The sequence below is a fragment of the Durio zibethinus genome, chromosome 23, assembly GCF_047325235.1.
Source record: "Durio zibethinus cultivar Kanyao isolate XHJ-2024 chromosome 23, ASM4732523v1, whole genome shotgun sequence".
In the NCBI taxonomy this organism is placed as follows: Eukaryota; Viridiplantae; Streptophyta; class Magnoliopsida; order Malvales; family Malvaceae; genus Durio; species Durio zibethinus.
Window position 1 is genome coordinate 4,874,678 of NC_143184.1, and position 21,297 is coordinate 4,895,974.

At 31.8% G+C, this 21,297-nt stretch overlaps 1 protein-coding gene, 1 long non-coding RNA gene and 1 pseudogene across 2 annotated transcripts; all 3 read right to left on the minus strand.

Annotated features, from left to right (window-relative positions):
* Nucleotides 1-128: 128 nt before the first annotated feature.
* On the minus strand, nucleotides 129-2,604 carry LOC149512136 (uncharacterized). Its single transcript, XR_016332430.1, has 4 exons — nucleotides 2,426-2,604; nucleotides 1,225-1,335; nucleotides 568-675; nucleotides 129-350 (listed from the first exon to the last, which is right to left on the minus strand). It is a non-coding gene; the product is annotated as an uncharacterized LOC149512136 (long non-coding RNA).
* Nucleotides 2,605-4,405: 1,801 nt separating this feature from the next.
* Nucleotides 4,406-12,488, minus strand: LOC111313066 (preprotein translocase subunit SCY2, chloroplastic-like; annotated as a pseudogene).
* A 240-nt stretch (nucleotides 12,489-12,728) lies between these two features.
* Nucleotides 12,729-15,631, minus strand: LOC149512137 (uncharacterized). Its single transcript, XM_089752195.1, has 6 exons — nucleotides 15,524-15,631; nucleotides 15,263-15,325; nucleotides 13,850-14,021; nucleotides 13,676-13,765; nucleotides 13,516-13,586; nucleotides 12,729-12,797 (listed from the first exon to the last, which is right to left on the minus strand). Exons 1-6 carry the CDS (start codon nucleotides 15,629-15,631, stop codon nucleotides 12,729-12,731), a joined length of 573 nt encoding a protein of 190 aa, XP_089608321.1.
* Nucleotides 15,632-21,297: the final 5,666 nt, after the last annotated feature.

The window sequence follows — 21,297 nt, forward strand, 5'->3', positions numbered from 1 at the left end:
TCAGCAAATAATTGTTCTTTTTCTCACCCAATAGAAGAATGAAATAATACTGAATTTCAACACCAAAAAAAATGAGAAAGGAAAATTAAACAATACGTATAAAAAAATTTTATTTAGATTATTTGAATCACTATATCTTCAAACTCTTATAATTTTCCTAACACAAATCGAAATCTTCTAAATTTGAGGGTTAATGTGGATTAGATTTAGTTGTCATTGTCTCCTATATGGCAATATCCTCTGTCTCATACGTTTCAAAGCTTGTCTTTCTAAACTTTGACCTTTGTACCTTTGCACTTCAACTCAATTAGTGCCAACTCTACCGTGGAGGCTCTGCCGGTTCTTGGGAGCTACAATATAAAGTCGATTCAATTACACAGTAATACACAAGTTGAAGTTGTAGTTCAGAGTGCAGGTTAGCAGATGAAGTTGAGTGCTGTAATAGTACCGACTTATAACCACAGACATCAAATTTGCAGTATTGTTTATCAATAATCAATATGTACGAACTCTTACATCTATGCATATGAAAAGTTGTACTTAACAAGCCTCTTAAAAAAACAGAACCTGAGAATGGGGCAAGAAGACAAGCCTTTGATCATGGGAGATGAACTTTCTTGTTCTTCTCCGGTTGTCTTGAATGCTAAGCCCTTTATTGCATGCCAATATTGAAACCTGTAAAGAATGAAATAGGTATAAGCAAGCTTGGGACAACCTCAATTGCATGAAAAGCGAAATGCTCTAGGATAATTTGTCAAAAAGAACATTGATACCACATAACATCTTCCAAAGTGGCGAGACACATTTGTTTGTCAATAATCATATGTGGAAATCTCCTCTGCATGCTTGAATTAGAAAAGTATGATATAAACATACAGCTGGAGAGTGGAGAAAGACTATGTTCTCAATGTGAAGGTGGGAAACTTGGAAGTCAGCCAGAAACTATTCTTAGGATAACATTAATGGCCTTGGACCACAGGATTATAATTACCACATAGTCTCCTTGGTTCAGAACAATAGGTCAAAACTTTATTTCATGGCTGGACCGTCTGGAGTTTGCCACCTTAACATATATTAACCTTTACCCTGTTTATAATGTTTTACAACAAGGTTTATTACCTAGAATGGAATCTAATAAAAGCATTCCTCTGAACTACAGCACTTGACAGCAACTATAATATTAAGTAAATAAGTTAGATACAAACAAGATATCAATCCCCATACCAAATGAGATCATTTGAAGAAGAATCTGTCAAACCAGCTGATCTGCCAGACTGCGGATTATTGTCAGAAGAATCCATTTTCAAACCTTGGGTTCTGCTTCTGAACAGTAGTCTGAAAGGTACAATATGGGAAAGGAAAATTGCATTGAAACTACTGCTTACAAAATATAAATGAAAATAAACGTATGCACCCACCAGTATAAACAAGTTGTTAAAATATTGAAGTTTATTAAGATTTTTAAAAGATCTCAGTATGTAAATTAAAAAGTCCAATCATGGGTGAGCATTTGTGTAAATTCCTCTGTACCTTTTTGCTGTATCTGAAGTCAAGTTTTGGAAGAAAATGCAAAGGCAGATTAAAAGAAGGTGGGAGCTTTAACCATTAAAAACAACTTAATAGAACCACCAACGAGTGGTCGATTCAATCGATTAAGGTTGTTCTCTTCAATGAATAGGTCTTGGATTCAAGTCCTGCCATGATCATTTATTGAGATCATCTCAAATGCACATAACTTATAGTCACCTGTCTTAGACTGTCAAATATAACTCATCTTGCTCTAATCTGAAGAACCGAGTAACCTATCTATATGAAAACCATCAACTTTACTTCCAAAGATTCACTTACCCCAACGACCAAAATAACTTCCTGGATGTTAGGGATCTCGCTTATCAATTGCAATACAGTTTGAAAACTTGAAACTCTACTCATAAACTTTTTCATGCTTCTAATCCCTTGTTTAACCTCTCTCACTCTGCCAAAGTGCTTTCGTCAAAAAGATGACTTTGCCTTAGTTTTTGTGAGATCCATCTCCTAAAACGCAAAAGACAAGACCAAATACTAAAACAAAAGCAAAATTATTGACTCAACAAAGCTAACATACCAATTCTTTATATTCAGTATGCATCGAATCCCATTCAAGACTGATGTCCTGGAAAATGCTGGATATAATGTAATTGATGTTATCACATAATTTATTAAAATAAATATATTGTTAAGAAAAAGAAGAACAGAAACCTTCAATGTTACCAAATCGATAAAAAGAAAATTTTCGATACAGAAAAAATGGAGAAATTTATTTTTTTTGGCTAATAAAAAGGAGAAATTTATGAGTTTTTTTTCTTTTGCGGTTTGATTTTCGTGCAGAGGAAGGACTAAGAGAGAGCAAACGAAGGAATTTGCTGGTGCATGTAGAGAACTATACCAATGGCGTCCTTGACGACGTGGAAGATGACGGATCCATCCAAGAACTCAGTGGTCGTCTCGATCTTCGTGAACTCCATCTCTGAGCTTCCTTCTCCTTCCGTCAATTCCATTTTCTTTCCGCATTCGGATTGGATGAGGTTTATTATTTGAATGGAAGTTTGGGCGGGAAAAGAACAAACCAGTACGGAATACAAATAATTTAAGAGTAACAACAGGTGATATTGTGACAATCATGTGATGCACCTCATGTCACGTGCTTTTATCCAGAGAGCTACTATTACATGAGGTAGGTCCGAGGACAATTTGGACCGGAAAAATACCAAGAACAAATGAAAACTGAGAGCGCGCCGTATGTAAGAGTAAATTTTTAAAAAAATTTTTAGTATTCAAATTTAACCTAATAAATTAAAAAAATAGAAAATATAACCATATGACTATTACGTTTCACTTATGTTATACTTATACCATACATATTTATTGAATTTAAGTAAGTCATCAAATTCATTCTTAATCTTTTATATAATAATAATAAAAATAATAATTATATTTATGAAATTAAAAAATTAATTTAAACAAGTAAAAGCATAAGTCGTGGGCGTGAGATGCAAGATTTGAATAGCCATCTAAATTATAATATAAACCACAAATTTATCTATAAATTATCTAAAGTCACAATTTTATTAAGAGTGTTTATAATTTAATTTTAATCAAAATAATCAATTAAATCAATTTAATTTAATTAATCAATCGATTATCGAATTAATTTCAATCGATTAACAAAAATAAAATTTAAAAAAAATTTAGTTTTTGATTAATTCAATTTTTGAATCAAATTAATCAAAATATAATATAATTCAAATATAAAATAAAAAATAGATTATTTAATTTCATAAGTTAAAATTTTTAACATAATATTTTGATATTTAAATACTTTATTAGATAATTTTATTTAATTTATTTAAAATATAAAATATAAAAAATTAAAAATTTAAAATATAATTTAATTTTTATATATTCATTATTCGATTAATCAAAAAAATTAATTGTTTGATTAAATTAAATTTAATCGATTAATTTTATAAATTTATATTTAAAAAAATAAAATAATTTTATTAATTTAATTTTTATTAATTTAATTCAAAATTAATCGAATCAATTTAATAAAACCTTACAATTAATATAAAACCATGTATGAATATTCTACGGACATGTGCACGATGAATCCAACAAAATTACAGCCCCTTCTGCTCTCAAGTCTCATCCATAACCATGTATGAATATTCAACTGGTAAGCCCTTCCTTCCCCAATTCTTCGTTGGCACCAACCATTTTACCTCAAATTGCCTTTGCTTACATCAGTCTACACCTTATTTCTACAGACATCAGGATACCCCATTCCTTTCCCAGTTCTTCGTTGGCACCATGCTTTACCTGTTGTATATCCATTTTAGATATGACAATACAAATATTTCGTATCTTATAAAATTTAAAATTTATATATTTATATTATATTTTATACAAAAATTATATATAATAATTTATTTGAAAATGAATATATAAAATATATAATTTTTAATTTTATTAAATTTATATATAATTATTATTAAAACTTTAAACAATATCACTTTTATGTTTTATTTTTATATTATATCCGTGTTATGTTTTAGATTGATAAGTCTAATCCACTTAGCCTATTACAATAACTTCAAAGTAAAATTGACTTCTCACTGACTAGAGAAGCCATGTCCAACTCCAGAAATGAGAATTCGGAGGAATCAGCTCCGGCTCCGGCTTTACATCTTTTACAACCAAAAGCAGCAGCAGCAATTCAACTGAACTGTATGAACAAAATTGTGTTCTTATGTGGAACCCAGTAGGACATGACAAAGCAATACCAACACCTTGAGGAGAATATCTGCACCATGGGAATAAAATTTTCCTTACCATTAGCCAGGGTGAGCAGGAATTACACTCCAAGATGGAATAAAGTAGTGCCTCAAAGGCCGAGAAGAACCTCTTGAAATGTTACACGCTATCGCCTTAGAGCTTTGCTTAAACTTGGCATGAAAATTATATGCTTGGTACGATCTTCTTAGCTCAATTATGGAACCCACCTAATCAAAACAATGGTGTATGCATTAAACAAAACGCAGAACAGTACACTCTCATCACTCAAGGGACAGTATTTCATAGAAATTTACTGCAACCACTGTAATGGTTTGACTTCCTAATGATGTTATTAGACTGAATATCAGTGCATCTACAAACAAGAACTTGGCATTGCACATGCAATTGTTAAAATCGACGTAAACCCAATTGCCAATCCCTTGTTTATACGTCGCAAGTAATGATCAAGTATGGTTGTTGTAGTTGCCAAAATACTTAACAGTAGCCCTCGTGCGGATGTGATGCCAAAGAACAGCCAAAAAGCCCAAAAGCAATGGGAAGTGCTTTCAACATATAGCCCTGACAATGGCATAAGCTTTCAACTACATACTGTAATTATTTCTCAAACAAAAGAATACCCCAAAAACGTGTTGATGCCTGAATCTTTGAGAGATATTCAGTAGTAGCCTTCCTAGGCTTTACATTTGTATCCTGGCACCCATCTTATTCAGGTAATCTGCAATTTCCTTTGGCAAATTGGCCTACATGAGGGTTTCCAAACAAACAACAATTAGGAAGAAGCAACGAGTAATATAATAAGTTAATAGGAGCCAAAGTTATATAATTCTTCAGACAATTTAAACACATTCATGAATTAATTAATTATTTCAAACTTTAATGCAATTGTATACAAATAGAAAAAATTTAATAAGACAGTGGACCAAAGCTTAAAGTTAAACCCACGCTAGCATTAGCCACTTCTGTACTATGAGGTAAATACTCAAGCTTCAGGTTATTCCTACACATCCACTGTCCATAATGATAGGAAAAGTACGGAGATTATTTTGACAAGCTTTCTAATGCATTTTCGTGCATCACTTTATTCTGTATTTTTGTATTGCTATAAGGTGGTGTTAAGTTTTATGTTCCAACTTTAACTGTAGATCTTTCCAAAATATTTCTCACTGAAAGTCCATCAGTCCAGCTAATACTGTATATTTAAAGAAATAACAAAGCAACATGAAATATAAAAATGTAAAAGAGAATAGTGCCTTATTTTCTTGGGACATTTATTGGGGAAAAGAAAGCAAAGCCAGAAAAGAAGATATCATGGCACGAGAAGCAATTTAGATTTCAGCAGCAGTGACAATAGGCACATTATAATCCGAAACTTGGAATCACCAGGCTCAAAGTACTCAAAATATCAAATATATTGAATATAAAAACAAAAAACGCACATGTTGAATAGTATACCCATGGCTATGCACCAACTGATGTTTCAAGGTTCAATATCTCCTTAACATGCTCCCAAAAAGGCGAACCAAGGATACTACCAAGAATGCCCCGTGTTAGATAATTGCAGGGCATTCGACAGTAGATAACCTGAAGGTGAGTGCATTGGCAAATGAACAAACCCAACCTAAACTAATGCATCAAAGGAATATGACCCTGAAGATGCAAATAGTACAAAGGATTCAAAGTAAGCTTTTAAATCACTTTTGGGCGCAATTACCTAGCAAGAATACTTGGAAATGCTAAGAGATATGTGGTTGTGAGAACGGGCGGCGTTCCTGATGGATTAATATTGAAAGGGATATGGGGTTCTACTTCAGCAATTAGGGAAACTTCCCTGTCCAAAACACAAAATTAAAATAAAAAGTGAAAATGAAAAAGATTGATGAACACTTATTATTAGTTAATGATCGAAAAGAAAAAGTTACAATCTCCTGAAATAAATTCAACTATAGCCTTAGTTCACACAAAATTAGTCATTGTTCAGATTAGCATTGTGTATAAATATATACCACGTACCTAGCTCCTAAGAGAGTGCCTGCCTTCATAGGTAACCACAGAAATTCTCTTTGTTCTTAGTATATATACTATTCAACCGAGAAGAATTGAATCAAAAGCCTTTCTCTCCACAGAATGCATCTAATGTCCAGGCAGTAACACTGGTTTTACGTTGCAGCAGACGCTAGTTTGAATCCATAATACCGCAGCTTTATTTTCCTGCAACCCTCAGTTACAACTACTGCCCGCATTGTGACTACAGCAAAAACACCCAGTACAGCAAGCATATATAGCAACCAACTCACAACACTTCCTGCAGCAGCTCAAAATCAACAGCTTTAATACACTGAAAATTAAAATAATATTACACAAAATGAAGAGTATTTTCAAAAAATTTTCAGTGTACATGCTCTGTTGAAGCTCACATCTATGGAAAACCAACAATTGGCAGTTGCTACATTCTAGTAGAGCAATAATCATTAAAGAATGATCCACAGGTACAATGTCACACCACCGTCCTCACCTTCCTCTAACCCACATACCGTATCACTTTCTTCAAAATATTTACAGAATGTCAGAATTGATCAGAAAATGACCCACTCTTACTCGGAAATCAAATGCTGTTACAGATCTAACCCACATATAGGTTACCTTCTTGAAAATATTTACAGAATGTAAGAATGGATCAACAAAGGATCCACTCTTACTCTAAAATCGAAAGCTGGTGTAGAAGCAAAAGGGAACCTACCAAGTCCAAGCTTAATTTGTTAATTAATAATTGCTCAAGGTATTTTCATTCAGTGCTATTAAGAATTTTGCAGGGAAAATACTATTAATCATTTTTTACTTTCATGGCAAACTAGAGAATTATAATTTTGACAAAAACTCCAGCCAACTTAAACTGCAGTAAGACCTCACTCAGCAAATATGACATACCCGAGAGCTGAGTCAACATCTTGTATAGTGTATCAGTGTATCTGGTTAATATTCCAACACTTATAATTAGAGATGAACCTTGACCTGAAACGTGCGCAATAGATCAATTAAGAAGGCTACCAGTTCTCATACATTGAACTAATATGTAACTTCATCACCTTCAACATCTAAGAAAACGGGCATCTATAATAAGCACTTCCACCCATTCTGTAATTTTCCTTGACTATGGACAAGCCAAAAGGCCTAAACCAGCACCATCAGAAGCTGAATCTTATAAAAAATTTCTTCTATTTATGATATAATCTACAACTTGCAAAAACAAAACTCATTTTCTAGCGATGATAGGATGTTGATTTAACAGTTAACAGGAGTCAGAAAGTAAGATATTCTGCCAATGAATCAAAAATTCTATAAAAGCCTCTTAAAAATTTGACAAATACTTGGACTAAATTAGTGTTATAATCTTAACAAAGACATTTCCTTGGAGTTTCAACACACAGATGTTACAAGATGAACTAATATATCTTTGGTGCAGATAATGACATAAAACAAATATTTCTAGTACTAAGGTGCAAAAATTTTTAGAGGCAATCCAATTATCTTGTGGCACCAATTATAAATGTCTAACATATTTGGTGGAAATTATTTATATTCGCAAAAGATGGAGTACCAAAGTGAGAATATGTAATTGCAGCATGCATCATAACCATTATGAAAATCTTGGATGGAAGCATATTTCCTCTTTCTCAAGGTGAATATAATACAATTATTTCCTCCAATCAAAGGTAAGCTCTTCTCACATCCAATAGCTCTTTTAGATTCAAGCTCTCTTTTCAAAACTCTCTTTTAATATAAATTCAGGAGAAAAGAATCACTAGCTGTACATTTATTTGGCTAGTTGTTCTTATTATCATAAAAAGAAAAAACTTGTCCATTAAAATTGGTAAGAACAAGGAATAAGGAGTAAACATTTTTAGAATGATACCAAATCCAGATTCTGATATCATATCACAGATCCATGTCATAGTCATTGCACCACAAACCAATAGAAAAGCATTCACCATCACACGCTTGACCCCGTGAAAACCATAGACTTTAATTAACAAATAAAGGTTCCGATATCACATATAGATGAAAAAAAATGCACAGAGCTCCGGTGCGAAAATGGTTTTAACATTTATTTCACATGTAAATTATTCCAGGAAATATGCCTCAAATCCTGCCAACTTCTTGCAAGAATATAAAATCAGAACATTGTTAATTTCATGTTCATATTGATAGAATACCTGTAACTGGCTGCATAAATTGAATATGCAAGAGAATAACAACCAACTATAATGGCTTCTAATATTGCAAAACCAAGTGAAATCCACCATCTGCCAAACATGCTTTATAAACTTCCAAGAAGTTTTATCAAGAATAATACAATTAAAAATTAGCACAGACTCGTCTCACTGCTTGAGATGAAAAACTAGACACACATATAACTCTTAATCTTCTCTTAGTCATCCAATCCTTCCTTCCTCAACTTCACCAAGGATGGAACAACATGACAGAGCACCTGTTTTCAACCAGTTCATGAGAATCCACAATATGAAGAAATCATCAACACCATGAGATGGAAAAGAGAGAGAAAAGAAATATGGATGCACCAAACATAAAAGAATTCCTAAAAACAAAACTTAGGCCAAAAGCAAAACTCTATGGGGTACCTTTCTCTTGCCAGGGAAAATCATGCCGACTTTTACTTTTCGTTTTGAAGCTAAGTTAACAAATATGTCTATAGAGATTATAGACACTAATCACCAAAGACTAACTGAACAAGAAAATTTTACCCATTCATAAATATATTATACAAGAGCAAACAACACAGCAAAATATGAAGAGATTCCTATTCCTGTACAGTTATCCTATCACAAGGTTGTAGTTATTCCAATCTTGTCTATGGAGATCATAGACACTAATCACCAACCTTCTATGAAATCCAGGTAGAGGAATGAAATATCCAACAAGACTAATTACAAGCAGTACAGCTGTCACAAATAACCTCCGTCGAATCTCACTCTTAAAGAATGATTCCGCAGCATTATTTATGACAGAATTCAGGCGTCCAAAGTTTAGAAACCTATTTCTAAAATATTTAGGTCGAACATGAGAAGTCTCAATGTTATTAACAACATTATAATTTGAAATATCTGCCCCCTCATCTGAATTTGAAGGAATAACTTCAAGATTTGAAGAATCTGAGGATGACGATTCGACATTTATATAGTCACTTCAAAGCTGGTCTGAAGAATTCCTCGACCATTTTATATTTGTTATTGACCGGAAATTGTTAGGAATCACCACAGTTCTGATTACCACTTGTTAAGTAAAAAAATCCTAATCCAATCATATTAGCACAAGTATAATCAAATAATCAAAGACAATAATTTAACATGGTTCAATCCAACTGACCTACATTTACGGATAAGAAACAAGATCCATTAATTGTAGAGAATTACAAATATACATCAAAACAATCTCAATCAACAATTAATACTCATAGACCATCTCAATCTCCTCTAGTCCTATGGAGTATTCTCAACCCAAACAAACATATATCTATATGCACCATTTTAACACAACCAAACACATACCCATATATACCCATACATCACATCTATGTGAACCCTCTCAGTTTCTTTTAATTCACTCATAAACAAACACACACACACACCTATAAGACGTAAAACTCCAATACTTGTCTATCCTACAAAACCTTACAACTCTCTTATATCTTTTTTTCATGCCTAACTATATAAATACTTCACCTATTTATAACCATACAAACTTGCCTATTAAGAATCCATTTTCTCTTAGAATTTTTTTTCTGTAAATTAAACTTACCTATTAAGAATCATTTTTCTCTTAAAATTCTTTTCCTGCAAATTAAACTTACCTATTAAGAATCATCTTTCTCTTAAAATTCTTCTTTTGTAAGTTTTTTTGTCCATCAAACAATGTTAGGCAAATCCCAAACAAATGTCTAACAAATCCCAAACAAATCTCCTATGGGATTTGAGTCATTATTCCTAATAATATCGACCTTGACTCAAATTCCATCAATCATTTATTTTTATGCTACACATGCTTGGCTCCACTTGCAATGGAAGTCTCACAATTATCTTCTCTTCTCTTATGTGTCTTCACGTTTTAAGCAAATCGATCCTCAATCCTCAAAACATGAACTCAAACTCTTCTATTGAATCACGCTCCTCTAAGCTTGCATCTTCTCATGTCTTGAACCATGCTTTTCCCATCTCTTGAACCTTCGGCCCTTCTCACATAACTCTGATACAACTTGTTAAGGATCACCACAGCTCTGATATCATTTATTAGGCTAAAAGGCCTTAATCCAATCATACCAGTGGAAGCATAATCAAATAATCACAGCTCTGATATCACTTGTTAGGCCAAAATGCCCTAATCCAATCATACTAACAGAAGCATAATCAAATAATCAATGAATCAAACACACAAAAGATAATAATTTAACGTGGTTCGGTCCAACTGACCTACATCCACGGATAAGAAACAATATCCACTAGTTGTAGAGAATTATAAACATACATCAAAATAATCTCACCCAACAACCCCGCCCCGTTATGTTATGGAAGAATTGAACTTATTGCTGGGCTGGTTATTCAGAGCCAGCAATTGGCTGTCGGATTTCGTCTCGTAAATAGAAGAAGATCGCTTCGGGGGTCACTGTAGCGTGGCTGAATGTAGAGCAGTCCGCCCCTACAGCCTTTGATCAGTAGATTATTTAAAACTTCAGAAGATGGTCAATAATTAATACCCATAAATCATCTCAATTTCTTTTAGTCTTATGGAGTATTCTCAACCCAAACAAACATATATCCATGTGCACCCTTTCAACACAATCAAACACATACCCATATGCACCCCTACATCACATCTATATGGACCCTCTCAGTTTTCTCTAGTTTACTCACAAATAAACATACACACTTATAAGACATAAAGCTCTAATACTCCTATGGGGTGTCTATCCCATAAAATCCTGTAATTCTCTTACATATTTTTCTTATACTTAATTTTGTAAAGATTTTGACTATTTATAACCATACAATCTTACCTAATAAGAATATCTTTCTTCTTAGAATTTTTCTTATGTAAATCAAACTTACCTATTAAGAATTCCTTTCCTCTTAGAATTCTTTTCCTACAAATCAAACTTACCTATTAAGAATTTTCTTTCTTTTAAAATTTTTATTTTACAAGTCTTCTTGTCCATAAAATAATATATGATAAATTTCAAATAAATCTTCTATGAGATTTGAATCATTATTCATGACGGAAATCCATTTAGCTGCATCTCCTACTGAGGTTTACCAATTTCATCTCGAGAGTATGGTGGGGTTTGGCATAGAGTGGATGATAAAATCGTAGGTCAGGAGCCAAACGTCCATCTGCATGCCAAATCAGAATAAAAAAACCCAGTGCATAGAATTGCTCCATTACCGCATAAAAGTTAACAAATTATCCTTCCTATTACCTTAGATAAAATGTCAGATATATGCCTAACAAATTTCTATCCCTTCCACCCAAATTACACTGTGGTTTGTATTCAACTTCTGCATCACCTCTTTTCCCCCATTTTGAACTGGATTTTACGATTTTCCTTTATCTAGCAAAATGAAGTTCCAAACGAAGCATAGTTAAAACAAAGAGAGACAACACATTCTTTAGAAGCCTTGATTTTCTCTAAACCTACAACTAAAAAGCACTTACACTCAAACCCATATTAACAAATTAATTTCATATCTAGAACACCAGGCACAAACAGTAGCACCAATTTGCCAAAACCGAATTTCTCAATCAAAATAAATAAAAACCCATGATATAAGTATGTAAACTAAGGTCAAAATTCAACAAACTGGATATAAAATCAGCAAAATCATGCGCACATGAAAAGATAAAATGAAAGAGACCGCTAACAGAAACTCTCTCTCTCTCCTTTTTTTTCTTTTAGGTTTTTCTAAGGAAACAAACAGCGGAAGACAAGAAATTTTAAGAGGTTTTGTCGCGAAGAAAACAGTGTGGAAGGTACGAGAGCCAAGCAGAGTCGCTTCCACTGTCCAACGAAAGAGGAAACCATATTTCGAGTATCCAAAAATGTTAGAAAAACTAAGATATCCGTTAGGCTTCGGGCGTGGAACCATATAAAATTCTTTTATATATATATATATGAATGTGATTTTATTCTTTTAAAAGCAATACAAATCCTGATTTTCAAACAAAAAATAAATATAAGTCAATTAAACATCAACTCTTTAAGAGGCCTTAAGAAAATATATAGTTAAGAGGTCTTAAGTATGTAAGTTATGGGTTTGATTTCTGCTATCCCCTTCCCTTCCCCTAATCTCGTGTATTAAAAAATCAACTCATCAAGATTTCAATTACTATGAAGACCGATTAACAGAATTATCAACTAGAAGTTGAATTCCGTGAAGCTTGCAGCGAACAACATCCTATATGAATTGCAAGATGGTTGTAATACTATCAATCTGCTTTTCAAATACATTTAAACATTTATCGGTTAAATATGAATGATACATTTAAACATGACCAAAATAATAATAAAAATTATGAATTTTATCAATTTATTTATATAAATCTATATATTTTTATTATATTTAGATAAGTCATTAACCTTTAATTTACACTAAAATAAATTTTTAATTTTTAATTTATATTTAAAAATATTCTCAATATAAAACAATATTTTGTTTGAAATAAAAATTTATTTTGATACAAATCAAAGAATAATGAGTTATTTTAATATAATAAAATATATAAAAATTTATTTAAAAAATAAAATAATTCAAAAACTTTTTCTAATATTTTAGCCTTTAAATTTTTATCCTAAGTAAAGCTTAATTTTGAATATGATCCCATAAAAAATCAATAAATTACTTAGTTGCGCTCATATTTATGCTTATGGCATAAGAGAACCATTCATTTGATCACAAAGCTATAAGCAAAGATCTCTGTAAAACTCTAATTTGGAATAATCGAGTTCAAAATCGTAATACCAATAAAAGTGAAATTAATTTATAAGATAAAAGAATATTACATTTTAATTATTATTTTATTATATAAAAGCTTAAGAAAACATGTACCATAAAAATATAAATAAATAAGCTAGTAAGTCCATTCCTTAGGAAGAAATATCTCTGGCGAAGAAACATCCTTCCCATTTTTCTTGTTATCATTAATTGAATTCAACTCGCCACCTCTTGTAGTGTTATTTTTGGAATCTGCATGGAAATGAAGAAATACCATTTGTACCGATAAAAGGTCAAGATTGTTCAAAAAAAAAAAAAAAAAACACAAGTTATTGGTAAACCTGACCGGGAAGAAATTTGCAGGCCTAATTCATGAACCTTAAGGTTTAGAGTTTGAACAACCCGGGAAGGGAGGGGAACTGGAGAGCAAGCTGCACCAACAATGTCAAATTTTAACATCAGTCATCACCACATTTATTGAATTAATATTATGTCATCTGATTAAATGTTATTGCCTGGTCTTCTGCTTGACTGGAAATTGGTGCCAGCCATTTGAGGAAGGAAAACGGCAGTCCCGCATGATTTTTTGCCGGAATCTAGTAAAAGTGCCTGCATTCCAGGTCCTCCTGATGCCCAGTTACCCGAGTATATTGGTTTATGATGCCGTCTTGAGCTAGTCTTTGAGTGCTTACGTCAAAAGGAAAAGAATCAGAATCCCGCAGAATCAAGAGATCATTAGTTTTTAAGCAAATCAATGAAAATGAAAGTGATCAGAAATACTGATGAAGATTTGCAGCCTGATGAGATTCTCAAACCAAAAAAAAAAAAAAAAAGGGACAAACAATAGAATAGTTTATAGATCATAAAGCTGTCATTACTGCATTGCTTTGTGATTATCTAAAAAGTAGAGCTTGACACGCCGATTTCCTCCATCCAAAAGAACAGCTTCCTCGAAATAAACAACATATTACCAGGAAAAAAAAAATACACAATGCCAACAACATTAATGACCCCAAAACATTTCTCTAATTCATTTAACTGCTTGTAGAGTAAATTTCTCAATTAATCTGTCATTCAATTTTTTTTTTCATTTGAAACTTTTTAAATTTGTTTCAAATTTATATGTCTATCTATTTAACTATCAATACGGTCATTAAAGTGTATGTTCACTTAAGTCCAGGTGATAAACTTTATCTATTAAAAAATTAAATTATTAAATCAAATGAAATTCAAAAAATGAAGATTAAATAAATTCAAAAAATAAAACATTTAAAATTTAAAATCATTATAAAAATAAAATTATAAAAAAGAAATTACAGCTTATAGATGCAATTTGGTCATCCATTATGGTTATAAAAAGGAAAAATACAAGTTAATTATACAACAAATAGTACTAGCATTTCCTACTTAGGAGCCATTGCTGGTTGGACTGGAAATTAAACAAGGAAAGCTCTCTAGACCGAATTCAACAGTATATTCACTCAGAAAAAAAAAAAGGAAAGTAAAAAAGAAAATATATAAATTGCTAAAAATTTCACAATCCCATTTGACCATTAGGAAATTAAGTCCAGAACTCAATGATCATTGGTCACATAATTTCCTGTAAAATATCTTTCTAACTAGTCAACTGATACTTGTTTTTCATCCCATAATTCCCTGTTTCTTGAAATTTTCTTTGATTTTTCTCCGAAGTCCCAACATTTTCCTCCACTTGATTCGGAATTTGCAGCATCACAACAACATTTAAATCTCAGGGAATACCAACTTATTATTCTCAGGAATATCAGCCGAAAGAAGAAAAAAAGAAGAGATAAGAAAATTTTTTACAGTTTTCCAACAACGACGATCAAGTTTATCAAGTTTCTTCATGTTTTTCGTTTAAAAAGGAAATGCAAAGATAAAAGAAAAGAAAAGAAAAAATTGTGTACAGGTGGAAAGGGCTCAGCAGGCAACTTTGAGCGATGGCGATGATACTGGTACTTCACTTCATCCTGTAATGAACAGCAAAACAATAATATATATATATATATACACACACACATAATAAACTTTTGTACTGAATCAGCAGCTCTTTTAGCATAAAACGACACTGAAGAAAAAAAAAAAAAAAGACAAGGAAAAAAGATTTAGCTGTGAAGACATTGACGAATAGAGCAAGGAAAAAAAGGTTGGATGAGATTGATGAAGACCCTTTTTTTCTTGGTTTCCAATATCGCCTCATCGAGAGCATGATTAGATGGCAGCAACGACATTGCTTCTTCGAAGGCAACCTCAATATCTTCGACGTTAGCGGCCATTTGGAAAAACTTTTTTATGTACTTATTACGATGAGTTTATCAAATTAATAAATTAGATTTTAATAAAATTATATAATATTTAATGGTATTATTTATATAGTTTTTAATAGTTTCACCCCTCCATTATTAATAAAATCTGATAGTTCATTCATCATTTCTAGTAACATCAAAAAATAAAATATTTAATTAAGATCTCATAAGATTTTATTTTTTTAAGATCAAAATAATAAAATTAACATATTTTTCATTAATTTAAAATTTATGATCTCTAACAATAATTTTTTTATTACATCAATTAATAAAAATTTTTAATAAAATTTACTTTTCGTAAATTTCTTAGAAAGTTTACACATTTACTTTTTTAAAATTAATTTTTGAAAATTTTAATAATTTTCTTGAAAAAATATCCTGTAAAATTATATAATTTTTGAAAAAAAATTAGAAAATTTATAAAAAAGATAATTAAGTAATTTTATTTGTAAAAATTAAAAAAAAAGTGTGAAGAGAAAAACGATGGTGTATTTAGAAGCTTCTATTTTTTGTTGTCTTCTTAGCTCTCAATTTACCCTTTTAGCTTTCTTCCTCTGACTACACCTTCTCAATTGAAATAATTTTAATTAATAAATTGGTCCAAAAAAAAAAAAAGAGAGGTAAAATCAGTGAAATGTTGAAATATTTTTGTTAGTTGCCAATTGTTCACAATTTTTTCACCGCAAAATCTTACTAATTGTCCTTTCCTTGAATAGTTTTTTTTTTTTTTTTTTGCAAGTTTGAATAGTTATGCTTCAAATTTGCAAGTTCGAATAGTTTGAATAGATTTTGCAATTAAGAGTACAATTTGATGACTTCAGGCAACTCTGTGAAGCCATGCAAATATACGCAAGCAGCTCATGCCTGTTCTTAACAACCGCACCAACTCTGACATTTCACTTCACATCTTGAAAATGTTTGGTTTGGGAACCTAGGTCCCGTCCAGCTGATAAAACTATTCATGGCATTCATCCCAAAGGGTAAATGGGATGATGTTGGTGAACTACCGACTGCTAATTTTGCTGGTTTTTTTTTTTTTTTTTTTTTTGTGGACGTGTAAACCAGTTATTTAGTTTCATTCAGCAACCAAAGATATCCCAAAATTTACTAAACCTGTCACTAGTAGGATATAGTTTATTCAAGTTCATCCAATTATCCAAAGCTTGATCACTTGTCAAAGTGTTGTCAAGTTCTTTTATTGGGGTGGCAATGTCGTGTGAGACTTTGTACTCTCAGTTATAGGTAACAACTGCAAGTATGCTAATGATTTTAGCAGAGAGTAAATCACCTGAGTAATTGACAAAACTTCTGCAGGGAGTAATTAGTAGTGAGACAAGTCTGAGTAAATCATAATCATTGGCATATATCTCACGTATAAAAACAAGGATGAGTTTATAGACATCAAATTTATCTTGATTTTAATTGAGTTTCAATTTAAAATTCATCGAATATATTAAATTTTAAGATTTAAGTTCGATTTCGATTCAATTGTACTTCAGATTTGATTTTGATTCAATTGAATTTCAGGCCCAATTCAATTCAATCAGGTTTAAAATTTCATTTCCTTTTTTAAGCCCAAGGCCTAATTATCCTTTATTTATTTTTTATATTAATTTATTAATTAAATATATTAATAATAAAAAATTAAAAAAAAAATATAAAGGTGGTAATGATGCCTTGCACGGTACCACTAGCCACCTACCCCTGCAACTACTATGCTCCTTTGTAATCCCAGCCATACCTTGTTAATACCCATACCTTGCAAATCCTGTTCACCCCCTGTTTACCAGAGCTATAGCCCCACACACCTAGAAGGCTAGCCTTTTAAGGCACCAAACTTCTACCAAATTTGAGGCTCCCAAGTTTAGAAAACCCCTCGACCATATTAGAGAACCCAGAAGGCTAGACCCTCAGACACCCTACTCTCACACACCCAAAAATCCCAAACCCTCAAGTGTCCCATGCCCAAAATCCCTAGCACACGCCCACGAATAAGAGGCTCCACCCTCACCCATCACTTTGCCTAGCCATATTTAAGCCCTATAAGCTTTTACCCTCTAACCGAGACACTAACCAAGCCAAGAACCCCTCACCTATCAGAAAGCTAGGAACCCAAAACACCAAGCCACAACAAAAAAAAAAAATAATAATAATAATAAATCCACAAATAAAAACAAACAATCCATGCCGATTAGGTAAGAAATCCAGCATTAAAGAGCTACATACAAAAATAAAAAATGCATCAGTTTTAGTTTTTTTTTTTTTCTAAAAGAGAGACTAAAACTTTAAGCCCCGATCTATGATGATCAGGGCTGTTTTCGGTGAAAAGAAAATCAGATCTGAAAAGATCATGTTGAAGAGAATATTTAAGAGTTTTTTAATATTTTTCGACAACCGATGGCAACCATCGACGACGCCCGACAAGGTGATCGACATGACGACAGAGTTCGGATGTCAGTAGAGTTATTGGAGCTCTGAAAATTTTTTTTGGTTGAAAGGTTTGAAATGAAGTAAAAAAAAAGGCTTTATATAAAAAACTAAAACCTCAAAACGACGCTGTTTAAGCTAAGAAATATCTGCATGTGGACCAGAACCCGACGCCAGATCCATTCAACCTGATCCGACAACCCTTCCTTCAGCCAACCTGAAATTTGTTCAATCAAAACCCTCACCGAACCATCTCTCATTCGGTTCAACCGAACCGAACCATTGAATCACTAAGCGGCCCAGACCGATGTTAATTGGACCGTTGATCGGTCCAATTCATTTTTTTTTTAATTTTTTTATATTATTATTTTTATTATTTTGAGTTTTATTTTTAATATTTATGCATAATAATTTTTTTAATTTGTTAGAATAATTATTTGATTATTTTTAATAATAATAAAAATGAAAACAATATACAAAAAATAATAATAAAAATAAATAATGAAATATATGGTTAATTTTTGTATAAACCATACATAAGAATAATAATAATAATAATATAATAATAATAATAATAATGCTTATAAAATAGAGTAATAATTTTTTTCTGCCTGTAGACACTGATTTTGTCCGGGTCTACTGTTTCCATTTTAAGTATATTAATAATAATAATAATAATAATAATAATAATAATAAATATTTAAAAAATATAATAATTAAAAAATTAAAAATTAATTAAAATTAAAAAAAAAAGGAAATGAGACAGGAACCAGGGGCTGGTACGACATCGCTATCGCCCCTGTCAGCCTCCCGACCAGCCCCCTGTCAGCCTCCTAACTAGTCTCCTAACCAGCTCCCTATTCAGTCCACCTACAGCCACCCAAATCCCCTTAATTGAAGCCTTTTAAAATCAACAGCCCCTTATCTCTTCTTCTCTCTCGGCTCTTTAACTGAAAAAAAAAAAGAAACCCATTCAATCTACCCACGAAAACTCTCGAGCTCAGACGAACTCTTTCCTTTCAAAACGCCTTTAACAGCCTCATACAGACCCTCATTCCCACGCATAAGAAACCAAACTTCATGCAACCCCCCCCCAAAACACCCAAAATCGAAAACGCTACACAAAATACAAAAAAACAAACACAGTCCTCCCCGTAGGGAGGAACCCAGGGCCAAGCTACCTGTAAGAAAAAAGATATATCAGTTTTTGTTCACAAAAAAAAAAATATTAGAGATCCGAAACTTTGAAGATAGATTCACGATGCTCAAGCCACTTTCAGGCCAAATAAAGGTCGGATCTAGAAAAAAGGCGTACAGAGAAAATTTTGGTGATTTTTTAACCATTTTTCGATCACTAGCGACCACCGTCGGCAGTGACTCACACGGCAGTCGGCGCAGGCACGACGTCAGATTTCGGTGAGACCAAAAAACCCCCCAAAGCCTTTTTTTTAATGTGAAACGAAACAAACTGAGGAAAGAAAAAAATCTGACTTGTATAGAATACATAAGACCAAAATGACGTCGTTTTGAGCATAGGACCAAAATGACGCCTTTTCAAGCGTAGAGGATCCGCGCGTGGATCGAACCCGACTTAAGATCCGCTTAACCTGATTCTACGACCTGTTTTAGCCAGCCTTGAACCGGTTCAGACGAACCACCAGTGAATCGGTCTGAACCGTCGGTCGTCCAAACTGTCGAACTGGTCAGACCACCCAGACCAACGTTAACTGGGCCGTTGACCGGTCCGGTTCAAGTAAAAAAAAATTTTTTTTCTAATTTTTTTTATATATTATTATTTTTGTTATTTTATATTTATACATGATAAATGTTAAAATTTATTAGGATAAATATCTAATTGTTATTAATAATAATAAAATAAAAATAATATAAAATAATAACTAAAAAATATATATTAAAATGTTCAAAATAATAATTTTTATTTATTTATTTATTTTTTTGCCTAGATATTGGAGGGAATAAAAACATTTTCCTAAAAATAATTCCGCCTAGATGTTAGGGAATTATTATTAATAAATTTTCATAAAAAACATATAAGAAAATTTTAATTAGTTTTCAATAATTATTAAAATTGAACTTGCTCCGAAAGTCCACCTAGATGATGGAGACTTTTAGAGATGTTCACGTTTTACTTAAACCCTAAATTTTACCCTAAATCTATTTCAAAACTTTAAGGATACGTGTGAAAATCTCACATGAAATGGTTTATTCCCGAATGCTACCTAAATGATAGGGTATTTAGGAAACTCTATTTCATCAAGTTTTTCACACAAGTTCTTAATTCACATTAATAATAAGATTAATAAATAAAAAGTATAACAAAATTGAGATTTTAAATATAAACAGTCGCACATAAACTCTACCTAGATGTTGAAAAGTCGAGGTGATCTCATTATACTTAAGAATCTAACTCTTAAATTGCATTTCATTGAAAATGACATTTATTAGCATACATACATTAGCATGTTATTATCGATAATTGATTGCATTATTCTTTCTTTAATTTACTGTTCGATGATAAAATATTTTATAATAAAAAAGAATAATACTAAAAAAAAATCTTTTTGTGATATTATAAAATAAATTAAAAATAACATTCCGAAAGAAATAATTCTTTGTACTCTACTTAGATGTTAGAGAGTCACTAACAATTATTTTCTATAAAGATTGTTATTTCATTTTAAGGATTATTGTGTTAAATCTTAGGTGAAAAGAGTTATTTTAAATTCTGCCTAGACGATGAAGAATTTTAAGATAATTATTTAACTTAAAGATTTTCTCAATAGTTTTAAATAAATATTTTAGCAAAATTTTATTTTTTCAAATGAAGGGAATTAGTGTTAAATTTCAAATTAAAACTATTTTTATCCAACACCGAAAATAGCGTATAATTAAATGGTACCAATTTATGGGCGTTGTGGAGGTGTTAATCCTTTCTTACGCATAACCGACTCCCGGACCCAACTTAATTTTTCGTAGACTGAAATTTATCTTTTTGATAAACTTTAAACCCGTTTTTATAGTTTTATTAAAAGGATAAGCTTTTGGGTGGGCAATCACACCCTAACAAAGATTGGTGGTGACTTTTTTTTTATTTTTCTCGATTTTAAAACTCATTTTTACGTTTGACGGTTCCAAAACCGTTACGACACTGCCTAGATGTTGAAAGGAATAAAAATATTCTTCTAAAA